General features: G+C 51.1%; 1 protein-coding gene across 3 annotated transcripts in view; it reads left to right on the forward strand.

Annotated features, from left to right (window-relative positions):
- ERI3 (ERI1 exoribonuclease family member 3) overlaps positions 1-14,070 on the forward strand; it is a 135,983-nt gene that overhangs the window by 68,081 nt on the left and 53,832 nt on the right. The window contains exon 7 of one of the 3 annotated variants that reach the window (XM_074832206.1): positions 1,822-2,023. The exons of the other annotated variants lie outside the window; for them this stretch is intronic. Within the exon in view, the coding sequence (XP_074688307.1) occupies positions 1,822-1,959 (138 nt within the window). The 3' untranslated portion in view covers positions 1,960-2,023. Of the gene's footprint in view, positions 1-1,821; positions 2,024-14,070 lie in introns of those variants that run through there. 3 annotated transcript variants of the gene reach the window in all.

Here is a 14,070-nt window from a genome sequence, read left to right on the forward strand (position 1 = left end):
AGCTCTGCATCTCTCCTGTGTTTTGGGTCTCCCTTTGCCATTGCACCATGGATGATGTGGCCACATGGAGTTGGTTCTGCTGCAGCCTTTCTGTGGGTTCAGCCTTTAAGCTCTAGTTGCAGAGTTCACACATGCCCTCGCGGCTCCCAGGTCTGTCCCTCTTGCTGATCAGGAGGTGACTGACATCCTTTGTCAGTGCTCTGCAGTGCACCATCTCCGCCTGCCTCTCAGGAGCTGCACATGGACCCATCCTGCATCTCCCTGTCTTGCGCTCTGCCCTCAATCTGCTCTAAACAACGGAGCTGCGTGGCCATTCCTCTCGGTGCAGGAGAGCTCTGGTGATGCTCTGCTTGCTCAGCCTTCCCCGTGGGGCCCGGCTAAATCCAGCTGTGGGAATGGGGCCGACGTGCTGCAGGGACGGGGGCTCTGGCAGATCCAGGAGACAGTGAAGCCGTGTGACTGAATCCCAGACTCTGTTTGCTCTGCCTAATTATCAAAAGTATGAGTTTGTTCTGCTAGGTGCACATTATGCCTTTATTGTGGTGTAATTATGCCAGCTGCCTATGTTTAGTGTCATAAAAAGGAATAAAATGCCCATTACCCGCCTAAAAAATTCTTCTTGTGGGTTTTTTTTATTTTTATTGCTCTGGAGTACACAGTGGGGATATCTTTGATCGGCAATTCTCCATATAAAATAGCTAGTGAAATACTGTGCCTTTCGGAGAGCTCCTCCAGCCAGCAGCCTGCGAAGGCAGCTGGCCCGCCAGCCTCACCTGGCGCTGCCTCTGCTGCTTACTGCCAGCCCGATCTGGTGGTCAAGATGGTGAAGCCACCACACTGCCACCACACCGCCTTCCCCTGAGGGAGCTCAGCTGCTTTCTGGCAGCATTTCCCTGCTGCCGTCCAGGTCCCAAAGCTCCCTCCTGCCGAGACAGCGCCCGAGAGATGCGGGGTGCTTTCCAGGCGTGGGAGAAGACGCAGCCTCCTTGCTGCTGGAGCTGTTTGCAAAGACACAGTGGTGCCTGGGTCTGGCTGAGCTATGTTTTGGACAGAATGATGTATCAAGGAGTCCCGTGCTCTGGGGAAGCCCATAAGTTAGTCGAGGGAGCAGCACAGGGCAATGGGTGGGTGGGAGTCATGTGTTCCTTCGCCCTGCCTCATCTGGAGTGCCAAAAACACAAGCCAAGCATCGTGAACCTACCAACGGCCTGGTGGTGCTTTTGCAAGAGCAGGGATGCTAAGCCTCATCCCCCAGCCAACCCGCAGCCCCTGCAGTTGGGTTTCAGCTGCTTTGGGGTTTCTTGTGGCGTCTAAATATCTGGAGCTGTGTTTCTGTGGTGGTAAGAGATGCCTCGGAGGAGCTGTGTCCTCCAAGAGCTGAGGTTCTGTGCAAACATCAATTACTGAAACATACTCCTGCCAGGGAAGAGCGGCAAAGAAAGGCTTGCTTTGTGTGTGTAAATGCTAGGGGCATTTTGGTGATATTAAATAATTTCTGATGGAAAAAAATACTGAAAACCCCAAATCCAAACCCCACATCTTTAAAGGTTGTTAAAAGCTGCCTCTCCGCCTTTCCTTCTTTTAACAGTTTCAGTCTCTAATTGGAAACGGACTTTATTAGCCTCATTAGGAGCGGTTAGTGCTGGCTATAGATAGCTCTTAAATATATGGTTTCAGTGGATGGTAAATCTGTTGTTTTAGTTGGCTTATTTTTCAACCCAATGATATTTTCAGCAGGTCCCTGGTTCCCCCAGCCCGGCTGTGCCACAGATACCTCGCACAACGTCCCTTTTAATTCCCTTCGCTTATTTTTTACGTCAGGTGTTCCTTGAAGTGGCCTTCACAGCTCTCCACCCTTTCAGCCGACGACTACGTCAGGGGAAGATGGACTTGCACCTCCCCGCAGCTTCATTGCATATGCACACGCCGTCTGCCCCGGCGGCACGATTGCCTTGGTGAAGAATCCAAGGGGCTGCTGATAGCAATCATTGATTAAGAGGGTAATTGTCCTGAAAATTCAGATTGATCAAAAGGCAGAAATGATAACTTGTGTAACTGTGTTTAAAACCACGTCCTGTCAATAGGGGAGACTGAGACGTGGCGAGCAGAAAGCAGGGAGAATTGGATGTGCGAGCGGGTGAGTGTGCCTGTGGTTCGGGGAGGAGGGGGAGCCATTCTTCCTTGGGGTCCATAGCAGGATGTTTCTTGTCACTGACGCTGGGCTATTGGAGATTCAATCACTTTTATCTTCCCCTCTCTCTCAATCCAAATGCCTTTTCATATTAGAAAATTAGAATCAGCTCTGCTCATGCAAGATTTATTAGCTCTGCTGAGCAATACCACAGAAGAGTAAATGATGTCGCATTTCAGGGGCTTTTTACACATTATGACCAAACTTGCAACTTCTTAAGTATTCTTCCATGGAGCCACTGCAGGGTGTGAAAGGGATAGGGAGACAAACTTCTCTCTGGAAATAGTTCTGCACCAGTCCGGATGTCTCTTCTTTATTATCAGGATGATTAGATTTGGTTGCTAATACAGCTCTTTTCTTTGGACTCAGTTTCTGCGCTTATTGCTCTGGAAATCAAACTCTAAGAATTGAGCCTGTTTATCACATTTTTTTCTTGGTTCCCTTTGTAGAAACACTTTCTGGTGCTAAAATTTATGTCTTTGGAGCTCTGCTGCTAGCTGGCACTCATTTACATCTGAAGAAGACAAATCGTGTTTCCTGCTCAAATTTTTTCCCTTGTGTTTTGCACCGGGTGGCTGCTTTTTTAAATGCCTTCTGACCTTGTGTCATACACAGCTCATGTTTTGCGTAGTGATGGTCCTTTGGTCTTCAGTCAGTAGATGCTAAAGCTCTTGAAAGACGTGAATGAATTTAGGCTCATGACGCTCAGTAGATATTATTGTGGGGATGCTGAGGCACAGTGGGGTTGGAAAATTTTCCTGTGAATCCATATCAGAGATTGGAACAGAAATTAGGTCTCATCTCTCCTGCACCTGGACTTCAGCCACAAGGCTTGTTTGTGAGGCTTTTCACTTTCAAATTGCTTTACAGGCATTAAATCCATGCAGCATCCTCGTGGGCTGGCTGCACAGGAGGGTCACTCAAGCCGCAAGAGTCAGAACGACCGGCTATTGGGAGCCTCTGCCTGAGGTGCCATTCAGTTTTTCTCCCCATCTCAAAAATAAAAGCATTTGAGATTCGCAGTTTTTCACTGATGATATACAGATCCCTGGTGCTCTGCAGCACTCCACCCCTCTCACAATGGGCATTGTGTCTCACACCAAAATGAGCATTAAACAACAGAAGCCGGAATCAAGCTGTGGGAAGGGAATAGTCCGTTCATAGCTTCATCTGCTGTCATCGTCATGCGGTGGAGCCCAGCGCCTGCAGCTGAGCTTCTGCCAATCTTTTGTCTATTTGGGTCTGACTTTTCCTTGAAATGGCCAAGCTGCTGGGAGGATTGCGGTGCAGACAGGCAGAGGAGAGGTTGGGGCAGCCTCATGATAAGATCCTCTCTCTCACCCATCAGCATAGCCAGCACGGGGCATCTGCATGGCTCATCATTGTGGGCTCCGAATGTTCAGCGTCTTCTTCTGCTTGACAGGTTTAAAGGGACTTTATTAACAGGCAGTGCTAATTACATTTAAAACAACACCATACTTGGACCTGTCCAAATGCCAGTCTAATTTGGCGCAAAGTCTTGCCATCCATCTTAGCAAAAAGCATTTCTGAAGAGCTGCTTAAAGCTGTGGCTGGTTGGCAGGGAGGTTTCTCATCGAGTGTCGGTGCTTGGGAGGCGGATACACTTGACAAGCAGAAGGACTTGACTTTTTCCCCTTCCGTGTACAAGCACTATGTATTATTCAAGGTCTTCTTAAGTCAATGCTGGGTTATTAATCGGTTGCTTCTCTGCATGTTAAATTTGCCTACTAATTTCAAGGCTCTGGAAGAGGACTGCGGCTCTGAGCTTGCACAGTATTTTCCCTCCATGAGTCTCCATACACCCATGTGTGCAACCTGGGGCTGCTGTTCCCCCTTGTCTTGGGTACGGATGATGTGTGCTGCCTGCGCACCAGCTGCCTGGGGAGGTGAGCTCCGGGTTATTGACTTAATGTTCCCATTTCCAGCTAGTGACTGATGGGGGGAGGGCGGAGCAGAGGCAGGGCAGAGCAGTAAAAGCCTTGCCAAACCTTGAGAGGCCAGGCAAGACCCCAGCAAACCACTTCGTAAGGAATAGGGGTACTACAGTCCCAGGTGACACTAGAGAGAGATACGGTGGTGTCCAGGTCTGGGGCAGGTGTTGTGAACAGCCCAGGAGGGATTTGCTCTATGAGGTAGGTGCTACCCACCACCCCTTGGCTCGGTTTGCAGGCTGATGTAACGAGTTATTTGCAGCTGGTTTGGAGACAGCCTCTGTGTCTTGGGACTCTTCCTCCCCTGTCCCCCAGCCAGGCCTCCATGCTCCAGTCTCCTCTCCTTCCACAAGCTCTGGCAGTGCTGCCCGCAGTAGGCAAGGCATGTGGGCCAGCAGTGTCTGCACGTTCCAGGAATCACGTCAGCTGTCGTTACTTACATTACCTTGATTGGGAACAGTCAGTTATGTCACCGTCCATCATCATGTCTCTCCTGGGAGACGCTGAGGAAGGAGGAGAGGAGCAAGAATTATAAAGTGCTTCTGCGGTGCTCTGCCAGTCCCACTGCTCTGTTGGCTGAACATCTGTCATCAGACAGCTTGAAGAGAAGGTGCTTTGTCTGATGGATCTTCCCATTGTAAGTCCACAGGGAGGAGCCTTCTGCATCACCAGGAGTGCCCCGAGGGAAGAGCACTGGGGGCTTTTGTGGAGTTTAATGTGAAGGGAATGATGCTGCTGCCTGGAAAGCTCGGTGGGAGACTGCAGGAGGGCCTGCTGGGCAGCGGGGGCTGCGGGCTGGGCTCTCCTGTCTGAGGGCTGCTTTGGAGTCAGGTGGAGTTACCAAAACAGCATCTGGTCTGAATGAGGCAGAGCTCAGACTTGCATGTTGTCCCCACACATGACTGCGGAGGATTCCTGGCCATGTCTCAGGTGGGAGTTCATCCTCCTTTTGGCCAGGAGCTCCAGATTCTCCTAATGAGAATGAGATTTGGCTTTTGATGAAGGAAACTTCTTATTTCTAATGGAAAATGATTGGGAAAGTTTCCAGCCCTCTCTGCCCCGATTGATTTGGTACTCTGGCTCCCATTCTAGCATCAAGTCTCTTTGATTTGGATCCCCCTCACAGGCTGGAGGACAACACGTGGCAGTAGCTGTGTCCACCTCTGGTGGCGGAGCCCATGGTGCCATGTGTGGTGGGGAGGACAGTTCGTCTGTCTAGCAGCCTCCTGTGAATAAATTGGTGCCTGAAATCAAACTGGGTTTGAGAGGGTAAGGAGGAACAGGATCTCTGTGGCTGTGGTCGGGAGGTGCTCCAGGGCTGTAAGGCCAGGTTCCCCAAAGCTTGTGTGACCATGTCTGTCAAGGCTGAAAGTGAGAATGGTTTCTAGAAGCACACGTCACCTGGCAGGACACACTGGGAGGTGGGGAAGGCAGTAGTGCCTGCCTCCTTAGGTTTCTTGCTATGTGCATGTTTGTCCTGGCACTGTGCCTTCAAGAGAAACGCTACCTGTTAAGCACAGTGCTCACTTTTACATTTCTGTTAGCTGGACAGGGAGTGAGGGTAGTTTGGCAGCCAGCTGGACCTCAGTGAGTCCCAGGAGGTGGGTGTTCAACCCAGCTGGGACCTGGAAGTGCCTCCCCAGAGATCAGGCAGCTGGAGGGGAGGAAAGCCAGGGCAGGAGAGGGTTGCACCCAGGGACTGAAGTGGGGAAGAGAAGGAGTTTCATGATTCTGTACGTTTCTCCTTGGAGCAGCTCCATCAAAGGCAAGAAGATGGTTCAAAGGCAGATCTTAAAACACACAGAGGAGCTGGCTGGCACCAGCAGGGGCACGCGGGTGCTGCGCAGGGTGTGCATTTGGGTAGGTCATGGGCAGCTGGAGCTGCCTGGTCTCAGCCAGGGCTGTGCAAGACATCTTGTGCAAGTACAGCCAGCAAGGTCTGACTTGCAATCCATCCTGTCGTTTGAAGAACTTACGCTGTACGGAAGTGATGCATTATATGAGCCAGGGGCATCACTGCTGTTACTCTTAGCTGAGTTTGAAGAGCTCTTGCTGTCCCCAGCTTTAGGTGTAGGCTTTGTTGGGCTGGATGGCCCAGGTGCATGGAGCTTGCTAAGCAAAGAAAAGATTGCAAGGATACATGGAGCAGAGCAGAGTTGTTCTGGAGGAAAGGTGGGTTTCCATGGTGGGGGGATAGCTAGTGAAGTGAGTAAATATGTGCTATAAACATGTTCAGAGCATCTCCGCATGAAGAACCCAGCACAGCCTTTTTGAGTGAATAGAAAGAGAGCCTGGGTTCAGTTCATATGTCTGTTTTCTTTTCTTTTCTTCTTCTGGTCAACTGTGGCTGTAGATAAGAGTTTTCTATTTGAAGTTCAGAAGGGAAGGGAAATCCATTGTTAGAAGAGGAGACTTTCTTTTTGCTTGATATCTATCTCCAGCGACACAGCGGAGAAGGAAAAGATTTGCTATGATAAAGGTAGCTTTAAAAAAAAAAAGCACTGAGTGTTGCTTTTCTCTGTACTTCAAAGCCTGGAGTAATATGGAACAGTGTAAAAGGAGAGAGGAAAAAAAAAACAACCAAGCCCAGCCTCTGCACACGGGCTGTGAATGCAGAGCCATAATAGAGCACCATCCTGGCCAGAAATCCAGCGCTCTGCCCGAGCTGTTCATCTGGGCTTGGCATGGTGTTATTCAGCGTGCACAGCACCTGCCAGGAGTCCATGGGGATGGGCTGCAAAGGGGATGCTCATTGTGGGGGGAGCAGAGGAAATGTTTTGCAGGTGTGCACCCTATGGAAGGACTGAACCAAGGGCAGTCACTTGCTGGAAAGAAAATCAGGCAAGTCTGGAAGCAGTATGGGAAAAAATGTGCCAATAAACATTTAATTATTAAAATAACTCGGAGATTGCATGGAGTGTTCAGTATGGCGTGGCAGTGAAAAAGCTGAACAGTGCAGCTCTGGTGCAAGCTGTGGGTGGGAAGTGGCGAAACGTCTCCATCCACGCACCCTGGAGCCAGTGGGGTTGGCTTTCTGGGGTCCTGGGCTGTAGGATCAGCTTTCACTGGGGCTCAGTTGTTTCCAAATGAACCAGAGCAGAGGAGTGCTGGGGAGGGGGTGCCTGTGGCTGCCACCCATTTGCTTGGAGCAGGCACGGCTGAGCTCCATGAGCATACAGGGGGGCTCCAGCCTCCACGATCGCCAGCAGAACTCAGGTGGCCCAAATGCAGGTCTGGGCTGTGTGACATGGGCAGGGATGGGAGCTCCCTGCCAGGGGACGAGGCAGGGAACAGAGAGGTGCAGCCCAGGAAGCCAGGGCTTGTGACACCCCCCTTGCAGTACTGCTGTGTCCCACACAGGCTTCCCCTTTCCTCTGGCCCCATGGGTGCCCTCCAGCCGGACTGATGGTGTGAAGCCCCACATCTGCCCTGCTGCCATCATGGTTTTGGTCTTCATCCCCATCCCAGGCTTGACGCATGGTCCTGCCTTGTGGGACAGCCCTTGCTGGGACAGCCCGCTGCTGCTCTGCCAGCGTGTCTTGGGCTCACTGAGCTGGCTGGGGCACCGCTGGAGCAGACACCAGCTAAGACCCCCCATTTTCCTCTGAGAAGCTGGTGCAGGTAAAGGAGAGAGCAAGCGTGTGCTGGAGGCTTTGCCTCTGCAGGAGTCCAGGGAGGAGCAGGACAAGAAACCAACAAACTCATTTTCAGCGCTGACCTGAGCGGAGGCTGGAAGTGAAAAGATTTCCAGCAAACCTGGGCTGGTCAGGGTTGCTAACGAGCCTTTCCTTTGAGCTATGTTTTACATTCTTTAAAGATCGCAGGGAGCTCTTGGGGAGAATCTGCTAAAGTAAATGGCAGAGTCAAGTGTGCCGGCTCCTTTCTTTCCCTTTTCTTTTCCCTTTTTTTTTTCTTTCCCCTTTCTTGGTTCTCTTTATTATGTGGAGTTGCTCTGGCTCTTTCTCTCACTTCTGTTTCTCCTTTTGTTCTCTCTTTGTCTATTTATCACACTGTGAAGGTTGAAAGAGATGTTATTAATCTGGGAGAATGAAGGCAGGATTAGTGGTATGAATCGGATTTTGAGAGCTGTAATGATAGAAAGACTCGCTCTGCTGGCGGGCTGCATGAGTTTGATAAATGGGGAGCACTCCAAACTGACTCGCGCCTTCCTCCGCACTGCTCGCTTTGCCCGCTGGGGCGTGCCATGCTCTCAGATCTGCCAGCCATCCCACACCGCTCCTACCTGAACCAGAGCAAAAAGCCAAGGGTAAATCAGAGACAAATATCTCCCATTGCACTTAAAGAGATCATTTCTTTCAACATCTTTTTCAAACGGAGTCCTGTCAAGTTCTTGGACAGCCTTGTGTGGAGGTAGGATCCTTCCTTGGAGTATGGCTCGGAGCCACGACCATGCATTATTGTCTCCTGCCTTGGCTTTGCCGAGAGCAGTGAGGAGTTAGTGTGGCTGCAGCAGAGCTCCTGCCCTGCAAGGCACAAAGAGGCAGGATCATTCCTGTAGGGCTGCGCCCTGCTGCGTTTGCCTCCTGAGGATTGCACCAGGCTTCAAAGCCCCATGGGGGTAGGAAGAGGCGGGGTATTTCATTAAAAGTTGCTTTGGGGTCTTTGCGCTGAAATCTCCTGAATGAGGGGTCCTGCCCTTGTATAACATGAGTCAGGTCCTCTGTTATCAAGCTGGGGGGTGCAAAGCAGGCTCTGGGGACAGCCAGGGAGAGCAGCAGCCCCCAGCTATGGGGCAAAGCAGGACTGTCTGGACCAGCATCTTTAGTAAGTAGGGTCCTTTCCTGGGATCACCCCACTGCACACTCACCCACTTGAACCTTTCCTCATACCCACCCTTGGGTGTGTGATGGTCCATGTTGCACCCCAGAGAGCCAGAAAAGGTAGGGACAGATTCGTAGAGTATGTTGCACTTTGAAGTTGGTTTGTGAGCACAGACCTCACTGCCCTGTTGCAGTTGTGCCACCAGACATTCATACATGGGGACTGTGCCCTTGTGCTAGAGCCCTCATGGTAGCCTTTACCCCAGCCTGTGCTATGGCTTCTGCTGTGGACATTTTGGGCTCACTGCTTGCTGTCATGGCTAGGTTTGGGTCTTGTGGTCCAGACCGGGAGCGTGCATTTGCTGAAGTGAGATGTAGTTGCATGAAGGCCATGTGCAACGTCTTGGGAAGGTTTAGGTGTTTCAGTGCCCTTCACCCCAGGGGCTATGGGCATGGACTGGGCCCTACAGCCCATCCAGGAGAGCACCGAGTGTCTGGTGGTGGGTGCAGGAGCACCTGCCACCGCAAGGTTGAGCAGGGATTATTGCTCAGTAGAGGAGGAGGAACAGTGATGTGCAGGAGGGACCCTGCTTTGAAGGGGGAGTCAGACCACGGGCTGCCCAGAGTTGTCAATGTCCCTTTAACTGCAAGGTAATGGACTCCCCCACGCTCGGGCTGAGCTCTCCTCCTGCCTTTGCAGGAACGGTAATGATTGTCAAGGTAGAGCTAATGAGACGTGCACATCTTTAAAGGATCGTGGCTTCTGAGACAAAATTAAAAGAAAAAAAAAGAAAAAAAGGGATGGGGGAAGGAAAGAAAGTCCAACTGCACTGCCTTGGCCAGCGAGGTGTACTTCCATCCTGCCTGCCCCGTGGCAGGATCACCCTTAAATGGTCTCTTTGCTTGCTGCTGCAACTCCCGTTTGGCCCTGGGAGCCTCTTTATCTCCCTGAGGCCCCCCCATAGCCCCTCCGCAGGCTCTGATCCCCAGGGCAAGTGAGCAGGGCACCCCTGGGCGAGCAAGAGTGTGGCGGGCAGCAGGAGGGCAGGCAGCCCAAACGCTGTACAGCACAGGTGTGGGGACAGCAGAGGTGGAAAGCAGAATAGGAAGACGGTGTGCAAGGAGATGAAGGACACAGGAATGTCCTGTCCTGGATCAGTTGAAGATGGGGGAATGGTGGTGCTGTCAATCCTGACCAGCTCATCACTCTCCCTTTCCCTTGCTCCCATGTCTGGGATGCTGCTCTTGGCACTTCCAAGCATACATAAAGATACCGTCTGGATGCCAGGAAATTAATGATCCCCCCAAATGCCTGACCTGCAGTGGGAAGGAAGAGGTGGCTCCCCTTTGGTGTTGGGAAATGCTCTATGGGCACTCATGGCACAGGAAAGTCTGTGCGGATCAGGCTGAGCCAGTATTTGGCCCTTTGGGAAGAGCTGGTGGAGGAGCTGGGACATTGTGTGCAGTGTGTGGTGTGACTGCTTGCACACACATTTCCTCCCATCCTTGCTATTTCAACTTCACAGGTTGAATTGGTTCAGAGCAGCCAAACTAAATGAGGAGAGAAATGATCAGTCAAATATTTCTTAAATCCTGTCGTTAAGAGCTAAGTGCTTGGCTGGAACTTTAAGGCAGGTAATGAGGCTCTCTTCAGATCAGCTTGTGATGTGGAAACTGCTAGATTGACCAGGCTGCAACTGGAAGAAAGCTCTGTCACAGCCAGGGACGGTGCAGCACAGGACTGACTCCCCACGCCCCAGCACTCTGTGCCAGCCTGCTGCTGCCCACACCCATCCTCACCCTCATCCTGCAAGGAGTAGAACGGAGCTGGGAGCTGGGGAGAGCAGCCTGCTTTCACAAAACTGGATAACTGCCTTCGGCACAGGGGGATGTGTATGTCAGTCAGTGCTTTGGAGTCCAGCCCCAGTTTGCTCCAGGCATGCAGGTGAAAGGTGGCGAGCCAGAGGACCCCTGTCCCTCCGAAGGATTCTCAACGGTTTTTGGTTTTAAGCTGACAGATTTGTTTTGCTGCAAAAATCAGAGTGACTTCAAGCCTTGCAGTGGCTCAGTGAGGTGGGCGCTCTCAGCTTCGTCTCTAGCTGGTGCAAGGGCAGAAGGAAAATATCATTTTTCCAGCAGCCTGGTAAGGACATGTCGGTAGGGTTGGTCCTCCCTTTTCAAGACACCATCCTTCCCTCTTGTCTGCAGCAGGATGGCACCTTTTCGAGGCACTTTCCAGAGCACAGGTTTGCTGGAGGAAAAGTGGCAGTACAGGAGCAGCAGAGAAGGGAGCAATGCTGGGCAAGATGGGATGTACCAAGTGTCTCTTCCCAGCTCCAAAATACTTCTCCTTTAGTGTGGGACTGGGGAAGAATCTGGTCTTACCTGGCTGCTCTTCACAATGCTGCCGGTGCCAAACTCCTGTGCCTTTGCTCGTTGTCATGCCATACCCACCTGGCAGCACCTCACCACCCTGCTCTCCTCTGGGCCTCTCCCAGGTAGGAGCTGGGGACCCTCTGAGCTTTCTGCTTTGTATCCAGTTTTTTTAGGCCTTCTGTTGTTAATTATTGAGATGTAATAATGTGATTAGTGCACTATTAAAAAAATCGCTGATATGATTACCATGGATTTAATATCACATGATATATCATTACATTGTTACATGGTGACAGATGTAATTGAAATACACTTATTGGAGCCTGGGGTCGTGTTTCATTCAATCACAGCAGCACCTCGGGGGGGGCAGAGCAGAAATGGCTAAAAAAAAATAAAAAGGCATCAGGATTGGAAATTGTAATGAAAACAAAGAAACTTGCAGCCTGTTCAAGTCTGGGGCAACTGCTGCTTTGTCTTTTTATCCATAGGAATTTAGAAAGGTACACGTCAGGAGTGCTGTCTTGTGAATCAGCTGAAGGAGATAGGTCAGCCAACTTGAAACTGTGTGCTCAGGGTATGAGCAGGAGGACTTGTGTTATGGATCTGTACCCAGAAGGCTTCCAGCCATCTTGCAGCACATGAGCCTGGGCGCTATGGACATTATACCACTGACCTGCCAGTCTCTCTTGGCTCCTTTCTGAAAGGCAAGTGGATCCAAAGATGGTACCCATTGTGCTGTGGGAAAGCCAGCCAGCCATTCCCCACCTTCTGCCTAATTCTGCATTTTTTGGAGTCAGGGATTGCTCAACTGCCTGTATTTGGCTCGGGCCATGCCGAGGAGGTCAGGTAGGCAGCAGTGAGCTTGCTTGAAGGACTGTGACCCAGATCATGTTTCCTTCCATGTCAGTGAGAAGAGGTGACATCTGTCTCTGCCACGTTATCCTCAGGAAGATCTGCACGTGGGCTCTGGGCAGCTGGGGCAAGGAGAGGAGCAGCTATCATGTACCCTCTGCAGAGGCAGCCAGCTAAACTGGAGTCTGAGCAGGGAAGGGACTCTCCTCTCTCTGCCCGTGAGACTGGGACAAGGCTTGTGCTAGGGAAACGTGCCTGCAGAAGAAGCGTGAAGACCCTGCCTGCTGCTGGCACAAACCTGCTACTGGTCCTTCTCAACATGGGGGTGAACAAGAAACTGGTGGTGAATACAGAGGTCTCCTTTTCCTCCATCTCCTCCCCTTCCAGGGAAACAAATGTGACCCACCCTCCCAGTCTCCCCCAAGGCAAGTGATAGTTTGGGGTGTTGCCTTGGGCAGGATGGGGCTGTGGCAAGACCTCAGAGATACAGCATGACATGCTTAATATGCATTAATTGCTCTGATCATCACCGAGTGCTAAGTCTCCTGTAAAGGGGGCCAGGGAGGGGATATGGCCTTCCAGAGCTGTGACTGGGACTCGGATACGCCTGTCCCTAATCCTACTGCAGGTCTCCAGGGGTATTTTATCCCTGAGAGACAGTGTGTAGGTGACTTTGAAACTGAAGGTGCTGTGTTTAATCTCATCCTCATCCAAAACAAAGGAAGGAGGAAGAATTTGTGGATGGAGTGAAGGCGTCTTTTCCAACCAAGAGGGGAATGGGAGTGTGGTGAGCTTGAGACATCTGGATGTTTGCATAATGATGCGCCGGCATCTGGCCCTGCATCGCTAGCTCGACATTCACACGTTCGGCGCAACATCACCCCCTGCTCCAGTGCATCTGTCCCAGGAGCTGGGTTACAAACCTTGCTGATGCTTGAGGGGTCATTTCTATTTTAGGCTTTCGATTCTGTGTCCTCCCCCCTAAGAGTGCTCCCACCCCTCTTTTGTGGAGCCAGCATGCCCATTATAAGCCCTTGTTTTGCTGGGAGCTGTGAAAATTCATTTCCAACTGGTGTGGGAGCACTCTGGCTGGGAAAGCTCTGGCAAGCATCTTTCTTTTGAGGTTAAAAACATAATTTCAGTCTGACCTCTGAGTTCCAGAGCTTTTGTTGGTTTTCTCCACCCCCAGATGGTTTTTGTGTGTGACTTTAAAATAGCCTTCTTCTCTTGGTTGAAGCTAGCTGATGCGTCCGCTTCTCATTCGAGGATTGTTGTGTTTTATTAATGCTGTTATTATTCCATTACTGTCATTGTGCTCTTTTATAGCAAATAGCTTAATTTAGTTGAGATACACAGATGCTGAGAGTTTAAGTGAAATCTTCAGCACTTGGTATGCTGGGCACTGAGCAGATATTCCCTAAGCACTTTGGTATAAGCCTTTCTCTTAAAAAAAATGGGCTGCTGGGGCAGTGCTGGGTGGCAGGAGTTTGGGAGAGGGGAGAAGGGGGTGAGGAAGTACCTGTTTAGCACCCTAGGGAGGACCTCAAATGTGACTATAGGTGCTCAGGAGTAAAGCTGAGGGTTTCACCCCCAAGATGGGCTATGATGGGGCCCTCTTTCCTACCAGTGCTGCAGGACAGGGGGAATTACACCACCAGCATTGCTGGGTTGCTTTGGGTTGGGATTTTTAAGGGTGGAGGGGCAGACTGCGCTGTATTTTCTGCAGCTGAAGCTGCCTGGCTCCTGGGAGAGGTGGGGACTGGTTATGGTGTCACCCTGGGGTGGAATATACAGTGCCATTGAAATCAGATGAATCTGTTTGAAGAACATTGTGGCTGCTGGGAAGCTGGACTGTGCTGTAAGTAGTTCTTGGCATAGAGGAAAGGGGTTGAGAAATAGCACTAGTGTCCAGATGACT

The sequence above is a fragment of the Strix aluco genome, chromosome 8 (genome assembly GCF_031877795.1).
Source record: "Strix aluco isolate bStrAlu1 chromosome 8, bStrAlu1.hap1, whole genome shotgun sequence".
NCBI classification, from domain to species: domain Eukaryota; kingdom Metazoa; phylum Chordata; class Aves; order Strigiformes; family Strigidae; genus Strix; species Strix aluco.